The sequence below is a fragment of the Microtus ochrogaster genome, chromosome X (assembly GCF_000317375.1).
Source record: "Microtus ochrogaster isolate Prairie Vole_2 chromosome X, MicOch1.0, whole genome shotgun sequence".
Lineage (NCBI taxonomy): Eukaryota > Metazoa > Chordata > Mammalia > Rodentia > Cricetidae > Microtus > Microtus ochrogaster.
Genome location: NC_022026.1, coordinates 10,187,069 through 10,205,467, shown reverse-complemented (window position 1 = coordinate 10,205,467; position 18,399 = coordinate 10,187,069). Strand labels below are relative to the sequence as shown.

The following is an 18,399-nucleotide window of genomic DNA, read 5'->3' as shown; positions in this document are numbered from 1 at the left end:
TAAGAACAGTGTGTGTGGTGGTGGTGGTGGGGTAAGTACTGCAGGGGAATCAGAATGATCGGACGGGTAGGAGAGGAGCAGAACAGCAGCGGTGTCAGGAAGCAGGGCCCATGCCAAGTTTCAAAACAGGCAATGGCCAACAGTATTGAATGCTGCAAAGGGCTCAAGATGAAAAATTCAAGAGACGCCATCGAAGGATTAACTGTAACTGGTATGAGGGATTTACTGGGCAGATGAAGGTGTTCTACAGTCGCACTCCGGTGACAGTGGCACACCTCAGTAAGTTCACTAAAACCCGCTGAGCACTTGAAATTGACTCGAAATGGGTGGATTTCATGATGGGAAACGTTTACCTTGAGATTATTAATTAATATAAACTGAAAGAGAAAGAATACGTTGAACTTTAGTTTAGAAAAGCCATGTTTCCAAGGGGCAATTTTCCAGTATGATCTCTTCTTAGTGTGGGGAAAGCGCCGTAAAAGAAAGCCATAGGGGCCTATGAGGTTCCTGGTGCCATACTTTGATTGCTCTCCCATTCCAATAGCAATACCAAGTTTGTGTGTTGATTTGATTTTCCCCAAGCCATGAGTATTAGCATCCTATGTCCCATTCTCTTATGGATAGTTACGGGTTGACTGCTGCATTTATTTCTACTTATTTTTGACACATAGTCCTGAATTCTAGAAAAGCATCTACAAAGACATAGCTTTTACCTGGTTTAGTTATTGATGACTGAATTTTTGAGATTATAATTACATTATTTTGCCCCTTTTCCTATCCTCTCTCCAAGGCCTCCCATACATCCTTTCTTGCTTTTTTGCGAATTCATGGCCTCTGTTTTTTTATTCTGTTTTAATGGGGACTCTTTATTGGCCATGCAATAACTGAAATTGTCTCTCAAGTGACCATCACTCATACCTTTCCCAAGCCGCATTTTGCTCTCGCCAACTTTGTTCTGAAGCCCACAGAGCTATTTGTGTGCAGACCATCTGGCTTTCTCACCTCAGTTTACCTGCCTCTCCATTGGGTCCTTCCAGCTTAGGTTCTAAGCGTGGTCCTCGGAGGACTTTGCTCCAGCTAACGCCTCTTCTCTGCTTCCCATGTCCTGAGGGGTCGTCCTGAGGGGTCGCTACCCTTGAGCCCTTGCACTGAGCAAGGTGTCTACCACCTGGGAATCACAAATTGTTCTTCTGGGAGATTCATCGTAAACAAGGCTTGAGTAGATTGTTCTATCGCCTCTTGCACAAAAGCTCCTCAGTGCTCAAAGGGGGTGAGGGGAGACAGAGGATGCCTGCAGTTTCTCAAAAAGCCACACCTGGGTGTGACAGTTCTCACTTACAGCCTCAGCAGTCAGAGGAGCGAGGCAGGTGAATCAGAGCCAGCTCGGAGCTGGCCCTGCACTATACTGTCTCAAAACCAAAACATTCTCAAAATAAAAATCGATCCAATGATTCCGACCTTGCCTTTGCCTAAGGATATGGAAAAGAACGCTGTGGAAACAGGAGAGAAATATTTGGTAGAGAAAGCTATGATTAGACCAGTGAGGAAAAAAAAATAATTGGATACAGGAAAGTTACTTTAGACAGCAATGGAAAAAGAAAAAGAAGTGAACTGAGAAACGGAACAGTGGGATGGGGATGAAAACACAGAACTTCCAGGTTAAGGTATCGTATGCATGCTTGTGCCAGCCTGCGATTATATTTTACTGGCACTCATCCCATGGACCTCTGCAGTGAGAAAGGGGTGCTGGCAGGTGTTACAGAGAGGATTGAAGTCCTGTGGCTTTGTCTGATCACAGCTAGGCGGTGGACTTCATTAGCAAGGCTATACTTTGATGTTCCAGAGACAGGCATTGAGACTTCAATCACAGCAGCTCCTACTCTTGGGAATCAGTGGTAAGGGAAAGGATGGGGTATGGCCTAGGGGTGCGGAGATCATGAGGCAGGGACAGAAGCCAAAGGTATGGGGACACAGTCATCAAGGTCACAAGTAAGCAATGAGTGGAACCCACTCGCTAGAAAACCTGCTTCCTGCTCTGCCTGTCACGCACAATGTTGGCATGTGTCAGCTGCCTGCATAGCAAGGCATCAAGTTCCAGGCAACAAAAGCAAGTACGAAAATAATCTTTGTGGATTCCATCTACCCTGAGTACAGTAAACCGTTACTGTGCATCTTGAAAATGGGATACTGCTTAGCAGTGCCGAGGAATCGAAAGGCCCGGCTTTGAACCTTGCCTTTGCTTCCTGAGCTCCCCACCGTTGACCCTGCATTTGTGTTGTCTTCTGCATGGGTCAGTGGTAACTCCCCTGATGAAATCAGAAGCATCGGTCCCCTGAGGATGGGCATCTTGCAAGGCGATTGCCCCTCATCTCATACTCTCTATAGGCTGGGACTAGATGTCCATTTGGGCATCCACTCATTCAGGCAACAAGCATGTGCATGAGTTCTGTCTTAACCAAATCCTGCGTGGGATCTATGGAGCACAGTAAACATTATTTCTTACTTCCCCAAAGTCAGTCTAGTTGAGGAGGAGACCCTGGGAATGACTAACTCTGTTATGATGCACATTGAAGTTTGTGCTATACTGGTAATGCAAAGCTATTGATATGGGCCGAGGCGAGAGGAGTAGGCTTCCTGAAAGATGTGCTGTGTATAAGTTGAAACTTGGAAGATATATTTGTGGGTAGAAGAGATGGAGTGGGAAAAAAAATAAAACATCGAGAGCCGGGGAGAGAGGAGGAGCAAGAGAACATCCAGACATCATCCTGGTCTAAGGAAAGAGCTTGAAAAAAACCTCAAGTCCTTGGCATTTTCAACACTGCTAGGACTACCGTATATGATGCCTGGAAAAATACACAAGCAGTTTTCTAGTGAGGAAGCAGGGAAGCATGAGGCAGAGCCGCTGCTAAGGACCGAAGACCCTCCCCTATATGCAGTAGTGAGCCATCAAAGAGCCGTGAAGCAGGAGAATATACTCCCACGTGTGCTTTTAGGAATCGAGTGATGTCTTATTTCTAGCTGTCACAAAATAGAACATCCTTTCCTGGACACCCCCTCAAAAAAAACCCACAGGGCTTTGGAGAGAAGCAGGTACAGTATAGAACTGGGTTGTTGAGGACTAGGTCAGTGGCCTGGACTGAAACAGGAGAAAGGACCAGCATCCAGACAGAGGGGACAGAGATCCCTGTGTGAGAATGAGCGCTCTCTGGCCATCCAGATCCACAGGATTTGCCGTGGGGGCAATGTGCACTTGAGTGTAGGTGTCCATAGGGGCCATAGGAGTCCAATCCCCCTTGAGCTGGAGTTACAAGTGGTTGTGAGCCACCTTATATAGGTGCTGGGAATCGAACTCCCGTTCACTGGAAGAGCAACATGTGTTCTTATCCACTGAGCCATCTCTCTAGCCTTATTGTTATACGTGGTGAACATACAGACAAGCAGGCACACGCACACACACATAGTCATAAAATAAAAATCAATAAAACCCTTGCCGACAGTCTCCTGAGACAGTGATAGCAATAGCAGCAGTGGTGATACAGGAACGATGAATCTGAAAAGCCTCCCTTCGCTGTCCCTCAGTCCCGCCATTTCCTATGAGACTAAGGGAAGTTCTCCTGTGCAGAAAAAGAAATGAGCTGATTCTTCTAGCGCTTTAGACCGCCTCCAGAAAAGAACATGCACTGACCCGAGTGTACCACTCCTGAAGAAGACGGTGCTACTGGGGGACGGCTAGCACCCACTCTTACACCCCAAGTTTCTCATTTTAGGGCTATGAGATGACTCGTGACACACCCAGGTAAGTACAATAGTGGCCCAGGTTATGATTAAGATTACTTAATCAGACCCTTTGCTATTTTCTAAAAGATGAAGTGATTTCTTCATTGATTCTTAACTGCCAAACAACCGTATAGCACAGTTAGTCTTTCAGACCCCTGGGAACAATTTTATATTGGAAAGCTAAGCAGCCTGAGCCATAGCTGAGGGCCAATGGCCTTCTTTTCTGACAAGGAAGTCACCATAGAAGAGCATGTATTGAGTCACCAATTGGAAATTGAGGGTCAGAATGTCACATATGGTAGCAGGTGATCCGAGTTGCCCAACAATTCTTCGAAGACCTTTCCACCCTACGTGCATAAAAGCACGCCATCAAATCTCTGACCCTGAGCATATGGAACCCAGTGTGAAGGGCTAGCCCAGTCAGAAATGTCTTATGAAGTTTTCACTGAGTTTGCACTGTACTCTTACTCGCTCATACAGACTCACATGCTTTTTAAAATATTTTTTAGATTTATTAATGTATTTAGTGTGCGTGTGTGCATGTGTGTGTGTGTGTGCCTCGATGTATGTAGGTGCACAGTGTGCATACAGAAGCCCGAAGAGGCCTTAAGAGGGTGTCAGCGTCACCCTGGAACTAGAGTTAGAGAGTGGTATAAGCGGCCATGTGTGTGCTGGTTCCCAAACCCAGGTCCTCTGAAATAGCAACAAGCACTCCTAACCACTGAGCCATCTCTGCAGCCCCAGCCTTGAATGCTTTTCCATAAAGCAGAGTACTTTTGCTTTACTGCATCCCTGGGAAGTAATGCCATGGTTTCTATGCCCATAACCCAGTGCAGTGTAACCTACAGATATTCTTTCCCAGCTTGGAAAATGGGCCCATTATGAGACAGATTGTTCTTCCCGAATGGGGACCATCGACTGTGTTCTTTCAACACTATTCTTTTAAAAGAAATAATCCTTAGTTGTAACTGAGGATGTTACAGGCTGGAATTAGCAAAAAAAAAAAAAAAATGAAGTGGCGATTTGAGTGCCTAGCCCTGTTCCTGGATTTTACTATCAGTTATCAAGCGGGCAAAATAAAGAACTCATTTATTTGTCAATAAGACATACTATGAAATGTGCCTATTCTCGAAGGGGTCCCATTAGAAGAATTAAAACCCTAAGGCCAGAAGTATGCCTGTGTACCACATCTGAACTATGAAAAAGAAAACGCAGACCTCCAGAGAGCCTGACTTCACTTGCTTCGGCTTTTAAGTCCAAGTACTCATAAAGGAGGTGGGGTTACTGTGGCAGGAAGGGGGCTTTTGTTGTGGTTCCGAAGACAAGGCAACCAAGATCTGTTTGGGAATCAGAAACCAATGGCAGAGCCCCAGGATGTCCATGTGAATGGGCAGCAAATTGAGCAGTGTTGCAATGAGTGCCGTTTCCTTGGAGATTGCCCCCAGTTTTATCCTCTGGGGTATGCCAGGCAATGTCCTGAGGTTTCACATACTCAAGTCTTAACTGTACGCAGTAAATGGAAAACACGGGGATGGATGGCAGTGTTGTTCTGTTGCTATATTAGGGCCAGATTGAAGCCATCTGCTGGAACAGGCTTGGCAAGGAAGAAACCCCCATGCTTGGCTTAACAGTAGCATCCTCTTCCCTGCCATTTTTAATTTTAAGACAGCCTCTTCCGCCAAGGATCACCTTGAACTTCTGATCTTCCTGCTTCCGCCTCCCCAGTGCATTATTGGCCATGGTGCCCAGTTTATACAGTGCTGAAGATTGAACCCAAGGCCTTGGACATTTGAGGCGAGCACTGTGACAATGGAGCATTGTACAACTTAGCTGTAGCCTCCCCCCATGCCGTTTTGAGGGCAATCAGAGTGGCCGTACGCTGTAAAAAAAGAAAGCGAAGCTGCTATAGCAACTTCTCGATACCCGTTTACTCAGAGGATGAGCTTGTTGTGATATACTCAGGCCCTCAGAGGCTACAAAAAAGACCCCAGATGATCTCACTGGCTGCTGAATCCTCCTCCTTCATGGCCTGCGCAGGCCCACTTGGAGGACCCTCCCTCAGATCTGGCAACTTTTCTCCCAAAGCCTTATGGGCAGTGGCTCTGGTGAGGGTTAGAACCACCACCATGGGTTAGAAACAAAACCAAGGCTTTGTTTACTGCCAGGGTCTCTCACCCAAGATAGGAAGTCAAGAAACAAGAGAATTCAGTAGCCGATGATTGCTAGAGAAATATCCCAAGGGAAAGCACTGATTGGCCCTGCAGCATGGGGGGATCTGTTGGAAAAGACCACCTTGGCTATTGTGAGAAAAGGGAGGGCTACAGCCTGCAGCAGACTATGCCCTTTTCCCGGTCCCAAGAGTCTTAGAGCGAAATAAAACTCAAAGGAAGTGTAGGGGTCATCAGTTCAGCACCCTGATTTGCCAGATGGGCAACTGAAGCACAGAAGGAAATGACTTGTCAGAGGTGAAGGAGGAAGGCTGGGACCAAGCCAGGCCTTGAATCTCCAGTTCCAGGCCCCTGGGGATGCTAAAGACTCCTTGGGGATCCCAGGAGGAGATTTTTTTAATAACCAGGAATGGAGGGTTCTCCTCTTAGAGCTTTGCCCAGTGCAGAGGAGCTTTCCAACACAAACAACAGGCTGCCCCTAATGACTGACTGTTATTTTAAATGGATCATCTAATCTACAGCACAAAGGCCACGAAGGCGAAATGAGAGTCAGGGCTGAGTGTGTAATTAGTACAGATAGTTGGGTCTACCCCCTGGGCATAGTTAAACTGATTACAAATAGAAACAGACTTTTCCCCATAGCTTGGGAAAAAAAATCTCCTTGCTGGCCCAAAAGGTTCTCACAGAAGACACCCTCCAAGATAGAAGCAATTTATGTCCCTTTCAAAATATACACGTAACAGTAACATGATGATAATGTAGTCTGGAAATCATTAAAAAATATGAGTGATTTCAAATAAAATCATTTGTGGTGTTATATATCTAGTTAATAGCAAAAAAACGACTTATTTAATTTGGTATAGATTTAGCTTCTTTTTAGGTCCCTCCCCCCCCCCATGTGCTACTCACAGATCCCCAGCTTCTGTTCCCACAGGCTTTTTGCTTCCTCAGGACAAGATGTCTGCGCCTATCTGGCTTAGGGCTGTGCTTCACACTGATAAAACCGAGATCAGATTGTGCAGCGTCCTTTCTTAGAAACCCTCAGGCAGTCTCCCCTGCTGCCTTCACAACGCTTTTAACATTCCTAGCCCGCATATTTTGGCCCCAATTTGTCCTTCTTGCTTTATGGTTTGCCACTGCTACATCCCCTTATACCATAGCAGCCTCTCGCTCCTATTGAAAATCCACTGCCTCAGTTCTTGGTCATTTTTCTTAAAGTGACCCATCTAGAAAAACCACTTCAGTGAGCCCTACTGGAGTCGTCATCCTGCTTCTTGATGTAGATAGCCAAACTGGCTTAAGTAATCATCCCAGATACTTGTGTTTGAGGCTTTTATCTGTCCCCTTGGTAATTTGCCAATGCCTTTGTATGAGCCCTGTTTCCGGAGTGATGTCTTCTAGGTTTGTCTACTTAGATGTCTTGGTTTGGGCTTCCTTGAAGGAGAAGCTAAATCTTTTCTCAGTCTTCTGCTTACTCCTTGGGGACATCACACATAACCTACCCTTGTTGTCTGGATGAAACTGGATTCTATTTTCTCCATCTAGAAATGTCCCTATTTATCTTTAACCAAAATCCTGTTTTCCCTGTCTCCCACAATCCTCTCTCATTGTTCTTGGCTCCCTCCTTAGCGCTAATCCTCATTGTGTTGGCCCTGGCCTTGAGTGTGGCTTTGCTGGGCTTCCGGACAGTAACTCAACAGGCAGGGGACTGAGGGACTGAGTGATAGACTTCTGAATGGAGAGCCTCAGGCAGTCGCTAGCCATAACTTAGATAAGAAGATTCTGGGAGGCCATTTGGTGGCCTAGATTTGTGCCTGGGATCTAATCGCCTTAACTATCATTAATCATTTCTTGGGAAACAAAACTGATAATCTCCGTGTCAGAGCCCCAAATCAAGAAATCTGCACTATGCTACAAAGCGTACCAAGGTTTCTTAATCGAGCATGTGTGAACTTGAGGTAGAAACAATGTTTTTTTTTCCCATGCTTTAGAAGTTCCCTTTTATAATATACATTCAGTAATTGAGGTTTGGGTTTTTGTAATGGAATCTGGTACTTACTACTCAGCCCTGTAGCGTGTCCGTTATGCAGAATTGTTCAAGAAGCAGTGTGATGCGTCTGGAGAGATGGCTCAGCAGTTAAGAGTGCACTGACTGCTATTCTGGAGGAGCGGGGTTCAATTCCCAGCCCCCACATGACATCTAACAACTGTCGGAAACTCCAAGATCTGACACCCTCACACAGACATACATGCAGGCAAAACACCAATGCACATAAAATGAAAATAAATAAATTATTTTTTAGAACCGGGAGGCAGAGGCAGGTGAATCTCTGTGATTCTGAGGCCAACCTGGTCTACAAAGCAAGTTGTAGGACAGCCAAGGCTATTACAAAAAGAAGTCCCCCCTCTCTCTCTCCCTCTCTCCCTGCCTCTCTCTCTCCCTCTCCATCACACACACACACACACACACACACACACAGACAACACACAAAACCTTTTAAAGAAGAAGCACTATGTCTTCATAAGAGGTTCCTGATCAGAGCCTGGATTCAGATACTACAGCTATTGGTTACCAACTGAGGAAATATAGGCCAAAAGCCCTACTCTGAACTTGAGTTTCCTCGCTTGTAAAATGGGAGTTTCAATACCTACTTGTATTGGGGAAAATTAAAGTCAATGAGATAGTATATATAAATAATATAGCACATTGTTTGGTAAGCATGGGCATTCGGTAATTTAAATAGAGGTCATTGTTACCATTTCCAAGTATAAGATCCAAGGAAAATGATTAGCAGGCTGAGAACATGCTTGCTGCCTAAGATTGAGTTCCATCCTCAGAACCCAAATGAACAAAAGAAGCTACTCTTGATTGTCCGCTATGTTCAGCGAGTCCGGTTTTATCCCAGGCTTTTTCAGACCCAGGCCAGCTGGCCTTGGTGAGTTCCCGATAGAACATCCCCATTGTCTCAGTGTGTGAGTGTACCCCTCGCGGTCCTGAGTTCTTTGCTCGTGCTCCCTCTCCTTCTGCTCCTGATTTGGACCTTGAGATTTCTGTCCGGTGCCCAACTCAAGAACAATGGCAATGGGTTTTTGATCCTACTGCACGTACTGGCTTTGTGGGAGCCTAGGCAGTCTGGATGCTCACCTTACTAGACCTGGGTGGAGGTGGGTGGTCCTTGGACTTCCCACAGGGAACCCTGATAGCTTTTTGGGCTGACAAGGGAGGGGGACTTGATTGGGGGAGGGGGAGGGAAATGGGAGGCAGTGGCTGGGAAGAGACAGAAATCTTTAATAAATAAATAAACAGGGAAAAAAAAGAAGCTACTCCTGAGAGTTGCTTGCTGACTTCCCCCTAGGCGTCTCCACTCACACACGTCATACGCACTAACTAAAAAATAAGTGGAAAGTAAAACTTGCATGAAAGGGACTCAAAACTACTGGATTGGGCCGAAGTGCCGCACCTGCTGTAGCGGCTCCAACCATCAAGACTGTTTAGTGTTAGCAGATTATTTGAAGAGCTAAACTAATAGAGGAGGAGCAAAGTGGGAACATTAATAGATATTGTTTCATCTTAATGTTGGGCAAGAGCATCATCCAGAGAAGAATGTGAAAGCAATGCTAAGAGCCCTCCCATTCGGGTCAACCTAAAAATACCCCTCTCGCTTAAGTGGAGAAGCTGCCGTGGGACTCCAGGCTTGGCTTTTAAGAGATCAGTCATATGCGCTCTCTGCTTCAGTGAAAGGCAATCGTGACCTAAGCCTGTGCTAGCCTTGCCAAGTGACAGCTGACTCCAGCCACCTTGTGCACCCCACATGGTTCACCTTTCAGAAAAAGAGGTCTGGTCTTCAAGTAGAGTGTTGCTCTTTGACCCCCCCTTTTATTTTCTCTGTATGGATGTACTGAGGGGGATCTGGATGACAGCCTGCTAAATCACTTTCCCTGAGTGACAGAGTTCCCCCCCAAAAAACAAGATTGGAATTACCATCAGCATTCAGGCAAAATAAACTTGCTTCAGTTTTCCAGGAGTTGGGTAGAATCAGATTTATACATATTTAAAGCGAGGTCGTCATCTTCTTCAGATGCAATGGCAGAGAACTATAATAAATTACAAGATCAAAAATACTTTGGTTAATATAAGCAGATGGTTCGATATAGTACATATCATTCAAATTAATAGGAAAAATATCAATAGCTATCACACTAAAAGACAGCAAATATAAACTATTATTACCCATCGAGAAATATAATTAGTAAGCCAAAGCACAGAAAAACTTGATCTACACTGATGAGCAAATATATGCAAATTAAAGAAACCTTGAGGTAAAATGTCTTATTTCTTCAGATTAGACACATCAAAACTGGCTCTCCCATCATCCCTGGTATACATTGCAATAGCCTTTTCGGAAAGTGGGGTCACAGCCTGTGAAATCAGAGCCACTGGCTTTGATCTCCTTGATTTTGCTTCCTGTACTAACCCATGCCTGCCCCAGAGCTACCCTGGTCTTGGACCCAGTTCTGCGTGTATTTGGGACCAGTTGAGTCCACACACTTGCTTCCTGGGACTTACTGAGGTTTTTCATGGCCTGTAATCGGAGCTCTTCCTTCCTCTCCTTGCCTTCATTCAGTAGAATCCCAGCCATTTCCTCTGAGCCTGTCGGTATGCCTCTCAGTGCCCCAAAGGGATCTTTGTGGCCCCTGGCTATGGGACAGTTGGCTGGTGGGTGAGTCGCTCCCATCACCTTCAGAAAATACTGAAATAGAAATATTAGCCACAGAGTCAAGGAAAACGAGGGAGTGGACTGGATCTGAAAACGCTAACGTGCAAGAAACCTCGGGCTGGTGATCTTGAACTTCACATAGAAACCTCTGTCTGTTTAGCTTTGCCTCATAGAGGACATTTAGGCCAAATCAAAGACATCCTGTTTCTTTCCAGAATCATGTACCTGTCTTATACATAACAGGCAAAGAATGGGAAACTCGTCTCCATTAGCATCTCCTAAACCTTAATTCACTTGGCATCAAATTATATCTGATGTTTTCAGGCACGTCCAGCCAGAAGCCTCATACACCTGAAGATCAGTGCAGCCCGACACAAAATCATAAACTTATTTAAAACATTCGGAGAGTTTTGGGTGGCTTTTTTTAGAAGGGGGTAACTTGATTGAGGGTCTCAAGTGTGAACTTTGTAGGTGACAGTATTGTGTCACAGCATCCAAAGGTTGGATGGACATGCTTGCTCAATGCATGTGACTTTTCGGTGAGATTTTATTGCTTTTATGGGAGAGGAAACTGTATAAAAGAGGAAATATTAGGGAAAATAAAACAACTTTCAACAACAATTTACCCTGTCCTTCAACACTAACTCACCAAATTTCCTGGGCTAAGAGCATCAGTAGGCTATATGGAGCTAAGGGAAAGAACATTACATCCCCAGCCTCTCCCCCCTCCCTTCGCTAGCACACAAGGACAGAGATGTCCACCCACACAGCACATGTTGATGTAAGTTCTGATGAAAATGACCTTCAATTCAATGGTACAGATCAGCCTGGGGGATGTTGCAAAGGGCCAGCAAACACCCTGCTGTGTTGGTGCAGCCAAAGCCGAGGGGGAAGGGCTGACTGACTCACACCCCTCTGCTGCACTCTCTGCAGAAGGACACGTCTGGCTATCTCCTTGCAGGCCACACCCTCCAAACAGCACCTTCTCCTTCCTGCCTCTGGAAGCTCTCCCTTCCCAAACCAAAGAAAAATCCCGGTGGGAACTTCTCACGAGTCCAGACAGGGGCGGGGCGGGGGGTGGTAGTGGCTGGGAATAGTGTAGACCTGGTGGCGTTTGTAATCCTGCAATTCAAATTCTCCTTGTCTTTTGACAGAGCTGGCGTATGATCTGGATGTGGACGATACTCCAGGGAACAAGGACCATGTAGATCAGAAGGACAACGAGATTATCACCTCTCACAGCGTGGGGAATATGCTGTCCCCACTGAAAATCCTGATCAGCGTGGCCGTTTACGCGGCATCGTTTTTTTTCCTGGTGCACTGACTTGCCAGTTGCCCAGTGCCTGTGCTGCCCTGCTGCAGCACCCTGTGGTCCTCCTATATAAAGGGAGCCACCTTCTTTTTTTTTCTATTTTTTTTTGTCTTCTGTGCCTCCTCCTGCCATTAAGTAGGAGATTGACCATGTGTTACGTTTTCGAAAATCAAATGGCATCTTTATGAGGAAGGTAAATTTTAGTGGTAGGATAGACTGTCTTTTTGAAAAGAAAAAAAAAAAACCTTCAAGTTGTGCCAAATTATTTTCTTACATTTGACTGCTAGAACATGGTTGTCATGTTTCCCTCTTCTCTCTTTCTCTGCATGGATTTCTTTGAAAAAAAAATAAATAAACGTTCAAATAAAATGGCATTGGGTCCTTTTTATAAAGGAGTCATAGGCTTCTCCTCCCTTCACCCAAACTTTTTCTGTCATCTCGCTTTCTAGTCAGTGTAATCTCACTAGAATCCAAAAGGTCCTTAGACTGTCTGGGCGAGCACCAAGGCTAACCTAAGCATTAAATCACCCATTCTCAGCGTGGGTCAATCACATGCTCAGTCTCCACTGAGAAGCCTTAGGCTGGGTTGTCCTACCTGTGAGACAAAAGGTGGCTCAAAGGCAGGCGGATCTCTTTGAGTTCGAGACCAGCCTGGTCTACAGAGCTAGTTCCAGGACAGGCTCCAAAGCCACAGAGAAACCCTGTCTCGAAAAAAAAAAAAGAGGTCCACTGTGGCCTCTCTTTGCAGATTTCCCTTCTGGACTGAAGAGACACCTCTGTTGGTAGTGCGCTTGCATTAAAAGCATGAGGACTTGAGTTCAATCCCCAGAACTCACGTGCAGAGAGCAAGATGTGGTGTGTGCTTGCGATCTCGGCTCTGGGTGCAGAGACAGGCAGAACCCTGGTCCTGCTAGGCAGTCACCCTAAACTGCTCAACGAGCTCCAGGCCAGTGAGAAATGCTGTCTCAAAGGGCAAGGTATAAAATACTGAGGAGCCTAAAGCTCCCCTCTGGCCTTCACATGCATCAGCGCACGGCGCACACACATCAGCATGCATATACATGTACACACACAAATTTCAAATAGAAAAGCTTCTGCATAGGCTACATACAAACACTAAAACCAATATCTCCCTTCTCTAAGCTTGAGAGGTGAACCCAAGTAGTGCAAACAAAGAATTTCCTCAGCTCTCTCCTGTCGTCTTGGGCTCATTCTCGGCCATGTCTCTCTTTAAGGACTGCAGCGTGGCAGGGTAACAGATGTCCTGGGTCACATTGTAAAAGTTGTGATCAGCAAGCAAGCCTCTGATTTACTAGCAGCTTCTCGAACCCTCCACCTCAGTTGGCTTCTTTAACGGACACTTCAACCTTGATTTTGTGAAGCTATTGAGTGACTGGTAAGGCAGCAGATTCTAGAGAGTGCCATAGCCCTTGATCCCTGCCTTTGCCCTCACACTGATTCTAACGCTGACCTTCTGGGAGTCACAGGCCCAGGATTTTGACTTCATTCCATTCCGTGCACATCCAGCGTCTCAAACACTTGTGGCGGTTGCCATTTTACTTAGATTGTCTTCCTGCTGCGGAGGAGCTCCAGGAACAAGCGATTTGCCATTTTCCTCATGTATGCAATGCTCTGTAGACCTGGCCTTCCCACCAGGTAATGTCAATACAGAGAGCCACGGTGAGGTGCAGGGAGAAGATGGTCAGCCCTCTTTGAAGCCAGGGAATGGTCCCCTACAGAAGCTCCAGCTTCAGTCCCATAGTAGGAGGTCGCCACAGGGGAAGTAGAAGGTACAGTTTATCACAGCTTAGCATCCCTTGTACCTCCCCGCCCCTGCTGTCACTAATACTCTTTTGTTGGCCTCCTGAGGACCATAACTTTCCAATATTCCACTGGGGTTTCTTTTGTGGGTTTTTTTTTTTTTTGGCAGAAATGCCTACAAATACAAAGTGGAAATTTAGGACTTATCAAGTTTAGTTTTTTTGTTCTGTTGTTGGTTTTAGTTTTATTTCCTAACATAACTTACATGATTCATAGTGGTTGGTGAGACACAAAAAGCAAAAACACTATCTTTGTTTTGAAGATAGAACATGAGGCCATTGTTGTTTCTAAATTTGAATGAGGTTTGTAAAGACCCTTTGGTCTTGGATTTATGAAAACCAAATCCTAAGAAGGTTCATTCCTTACACTTAGAGCCTGATTTGCTAGCAATGCCAGACCAGAAGAAGGCCTTAAACCCAGTTACCATCTACAAACTTCTTGTCATTCCACAGAAGGGGCTCCTCTTAATGTGGTTAATAATAATAATAATAATAATAATAATAATAATAATAATAAGTGACTGAGAAACCACATTTTGCTCCCACAAGAATGTGGTTTTAAATTCTCCACTCTGAGAGTTAGGCAAAGGAAATTGTCTATTTCAGCAACATGACCAATAAAGAGATCAATCAGGCCTTGAAACTATGAACGCAATGAGTCTTTTTATTCCTAAGTCTTATCTGAGGTAATTTGCTATACTAATGGAAAGCTGAGTGAAACGCCCATGGGTGTCCACTGTTAATTGGGAACAGGGCATATGCTTGAGATTAGCTCAGCTCCTTGCACATGCTGGGCAATGTTCTACCACGGAGCACAAACCTCAGCTCCGAGTGTTAAGCATTTGATTTTTCAGTCAGTCACTCTCCCCTTTCTCTCTATAGATGTACATTCGCACATTTGAGATTCTATTAAACATGTGACTCTAGAATATGACCCAATCCTTATTAGGTAGAGTCTATGCCTCCTTTCCTATTATGTCAGCCCATTAATCTGACCCTTCCATAAAGATCATGTGATTCAGGGTAATATGGCTTTTCACAATTGTCCTACGACAATAACTGTGCCTCTTCTCAGCTCTTTGCTTTTCCACCCTTGTCTTGTAAACCCCATAAGCATCTTCCTTTTCCATGCTGAAATGGCTCAGTAGTTCTGGAGAACTGTTCAGCCATTGGCTGAACCAGTGGTGCAGGTATAGCCTAAGCAAGTAGAAGAGAAGCCATTATGTTTCCACAGAGGTCCAGGATGCAGAGGCTTGCTTAGCAGCTGTATACTTTGATTTTAAGGCAGGATTTCTTTTAGGCTAGCCTAAAAGGCATCGTGTAATAGAGGGTGACCTTAAACTTCTACTTCTCCTGCTACACTGACTCCCAGAGTTCTGGAATTACAGACATGTGCCACTATACCTGTTTCATGTAATGCTGGACCTTATACATACCAGGCACTCTACCGAGTGAGCTATACCCTGGTCCCTCATACCACACTGGACAAACGATCATGTGGCCGGCTTAACTACCAAGATAGCTTGTAAGTCTCTTATATCTCATACTTGTATGATTTGTGTTTATTTTGATGGTTTGTTTGCTTGTTCATTTGCTTACTTGTTTCTTTTTTGAGAGAGAGAGAGAATTTGTCTCCCTATGTAACTTTGGTGAGCCTATGTAGACAAGGCTAGACTAGAACTATAACTAGAATGCCAGCTCCCAAATAACAACTCAGAGACTTTGTATTAATTATGAAAGCTTAGCCTTAGCTTAGGCTTGTTCCCAACTAGATTTTAAAACTTAAATTAACCTGTTTATATTAATCTTCATTGTGCCACATGGCTCATTACTTCTCCTCAGTACTGTACGTCTGACTTCCTCGGCATCCGGCTAGTGAATCTCCTGCCTCAGATTCTTTCTCAGAATCCCCATCTCTGCCCGGAAGTCAAGCGTATCCTCTCCTGCCTAGCTATTGGCCGTTCAGCGCTTTATTAAACCAATCAGAAGGTGCTTAGGTAGGTGAGGTAAAACAGAGACATATCTTCACACAGTGAACAAAAAGATTATCTCAACATAGAACTCACAGAGATCCATCTGCCTCTGCCTCCCCACTGCTGAAACGTGGTGCATATCATCATACTATACCCACCATTGGTTTTCAAAAACCAAAGTCTAAAGATTTTATTTTGCCTACATGATATACCAGATAGTATTCTCCCTCCCTCCCCACCTCGTGTGTGTGTGTGTGTGTGTGTGTGTGTGTGTGTGTGTGTTTGTGCACATGCACGCACACTGAATTTAGTGGTGGTGATGGTACTTAGCAATAGAGAAATTCTTTTTCTTGCCAAGGCCTCAACATGTTTGGAATTCTTCTTTTGGAAGCACTGCCGAGCTGCTTTATGTGCCATACAAGCAATCAGTCTTGTTTCTTGAAGCTCACACCTTGCTTGGAGCCAATAGTGATATTCTTCAGCTTGATCACACACCTCATTCACTAGCTTTGCTGCCAAGTTGCTCTTAGCTGGTTCCAAAAATCAAATCTGCCTTCAAGAAACAACCCCACCTTCCAGAAGATTCAAAGAATGCAGTGTGGGTTAGGAAGGTTGGTTGTTTTTTCTCCCCAAAGAAAAGTTCCAAAAAAAAAAAAATTGAAGATACTTTCCTTAACACAGTCATTGCCGCCCAAGGGGACTTCTTGAAAAGAAATGGCACTGTTTAGGATGTAGTTAATCTGCTCAGTTTGCCAAAGGGCCAACAAAATAACCGTACTGCTTTTTGTGTGTGTATAGCAACTTGGAAAGATAGACAGTGAAAATAGAGCAGAAGTCACCAGTGGCTCAGTGGATAAAGGGCCTGCCACCACGCCTGACAGCCTGAACTCAAGCCCCAGGACCCGCATGGTAGAAGGAGAAAATCCAGGCCTGACAGTCAACCGGTGATCTCTACGTGTACACTGACTATGGCATGCATGCCCTGCATACAATAAATAAATAAATGTCATTTCAATTTTTAATAGAGCAAAGGGCTGGCATGAAGTTGCTGTCTAATACATGGAGGGTTTTTTTTTGGTTTTTTTATTTGTTTTGGTTTTTTGTTGCTGAGTTTTTATTTTTAGTTTATTTTTGTTTTTTTGGTTTTTCAAGACAGGGTTTCTCTGTAGCTTTGGAGCCTGTCCTGGAACTAGCTCTTGTAAACTAGGCTGGCCTCAAATTCACAGAGATCCACTTGCCTCTGCCTCCTGAGTGCTGGGATTAAAGACACACGCCACTACTGCCCGGCCCCCTAATAAGTGTTTGTATTCATGATACACATACTTTGAGTAATGCTTTGTGCATATGCCATGTGACATACTAAAAACACTCTATGACAGTCCTAATCCCTGCCTTCTTCAGATTTCATATCTACTGTCTGATTCAAACAGGGAATTGCAACAAAATTTAAACACTCTATGCAATACGACTGCGGTGTGCAAAGGACAGCCGAATGCAGTACATGCAGGCTCAACTCTCAAAGAAGATGTAGAAGAAAGGACAGAAGTTGTGCAGATTGTAAAATATAAGGGAAGTAAAGAAAATGTCCTTGCCGGGGGGAGGGGGTGAAGAGCAAGTTAGCCAAAACAGTACCTGACGAGTCTGTAGGGAACTACGCACAAGTTCGTGGGTGTGTTCCTGGGTATAGTGAGGCAAAGTAAGACCCCAGGTGCCTTCCTGAGATAAGGCACACTTACCCCGTGCAGTGGAGCACACATGAAGTATTTGCAGCAATTAGACGCGACGAACCGTGTGTAGACCCGAAAACATAAAGGGACGGTACACACAGTATGGGATGCTGAAAAGTGTTTGTTGCAGAGCCTGAACATCTGAGTTTGAGCCATGGCACCTGTATTGTGGAAAGAGAAACACACACCCTCAGGTTGTCCTCTAATCTCTGAGTGTGTGCGTGTGCGCGCACATACACACACACAATAAATGTCAGGGGAAAGTGTAAAATCCTAATATATGTGGTGGCACATGCCTACAGTCTCAGCATTCTAAGTACCAAGCGTACTAGGTGCTAAGTGCTAAGTCTCCATTGGAGACCTGCCTGCCTAACAGTAAGACTCTCCCTCCACACCCCATAAACCAGAGTTGATGCCATGGGAGACAGAATTCAGAGGTACTTGGCTAGCATAAATTAAGGCCTGGGTTCAAACTCTGGTACTCCAAAACAAAACAAAAATTCCTGTGACTTCCGGGCTCTTCATCCTAGCAACAGCTCTGCTCAGCCATCAGTGGACCGGGCTCTTCGCTCATAGTTAAGTCTGCAGCACTGCCTCAGTGTGCTGGCCTAGGCTACAGACAGCTCTGACTGGAGGAGGTACAACCCACTACGGGCTCTCCCTTGTGGTACCTGGCTGGGAACATCGCTGCCCGCCTTGCCTCTTCTCAGAAGAGCTACTTCTACCAGCCGAGGAAGCTGGAAAGAAAATTAGACCAGATGGCCCTTCAGAAGCTCAAGGAGCTGCGAGTCACCTAGAAGCAGCAGAAGCAACTGGAGGCCTTATTCATCCCAAAGGGCAACCTTGGTGAACCCAAGGTCGGTGATTAGGAAGGGTCTTCCAGCTAGGTACCAGCAACAGTGGG

The 18,399-nt window shown here is 45.2% G+C and overlaps 1 protein-coding gene across 2 annotated transcripts in view; it reads left to right on the top strand.

Moving 5' to 3' along the window:
- The window catches only part of Gpc3 (glypican 3), a 356,065-nt gene extending 343,721 nt beyond the window's left edge, over window positions 1-12,344 (top strand). For both annotated transcript variants that reach the window (XM_026784932.1, XM_005358456.3), the window contains one exon: window positions 11,818-12,344. In XM_026784932.1, coding sequence (XP_026640733.1) covers window positions 11,818-11,871 — 54 coding nt within the window. In that variant the 3' untranslated portion in view covers window positions 11,872-12,344. The remainder of the gene's footprint in view (window positions 1-11,817) is intronic.
- Window positions 12,345-18,399: the final 6,055 nt, after the last annotated feature.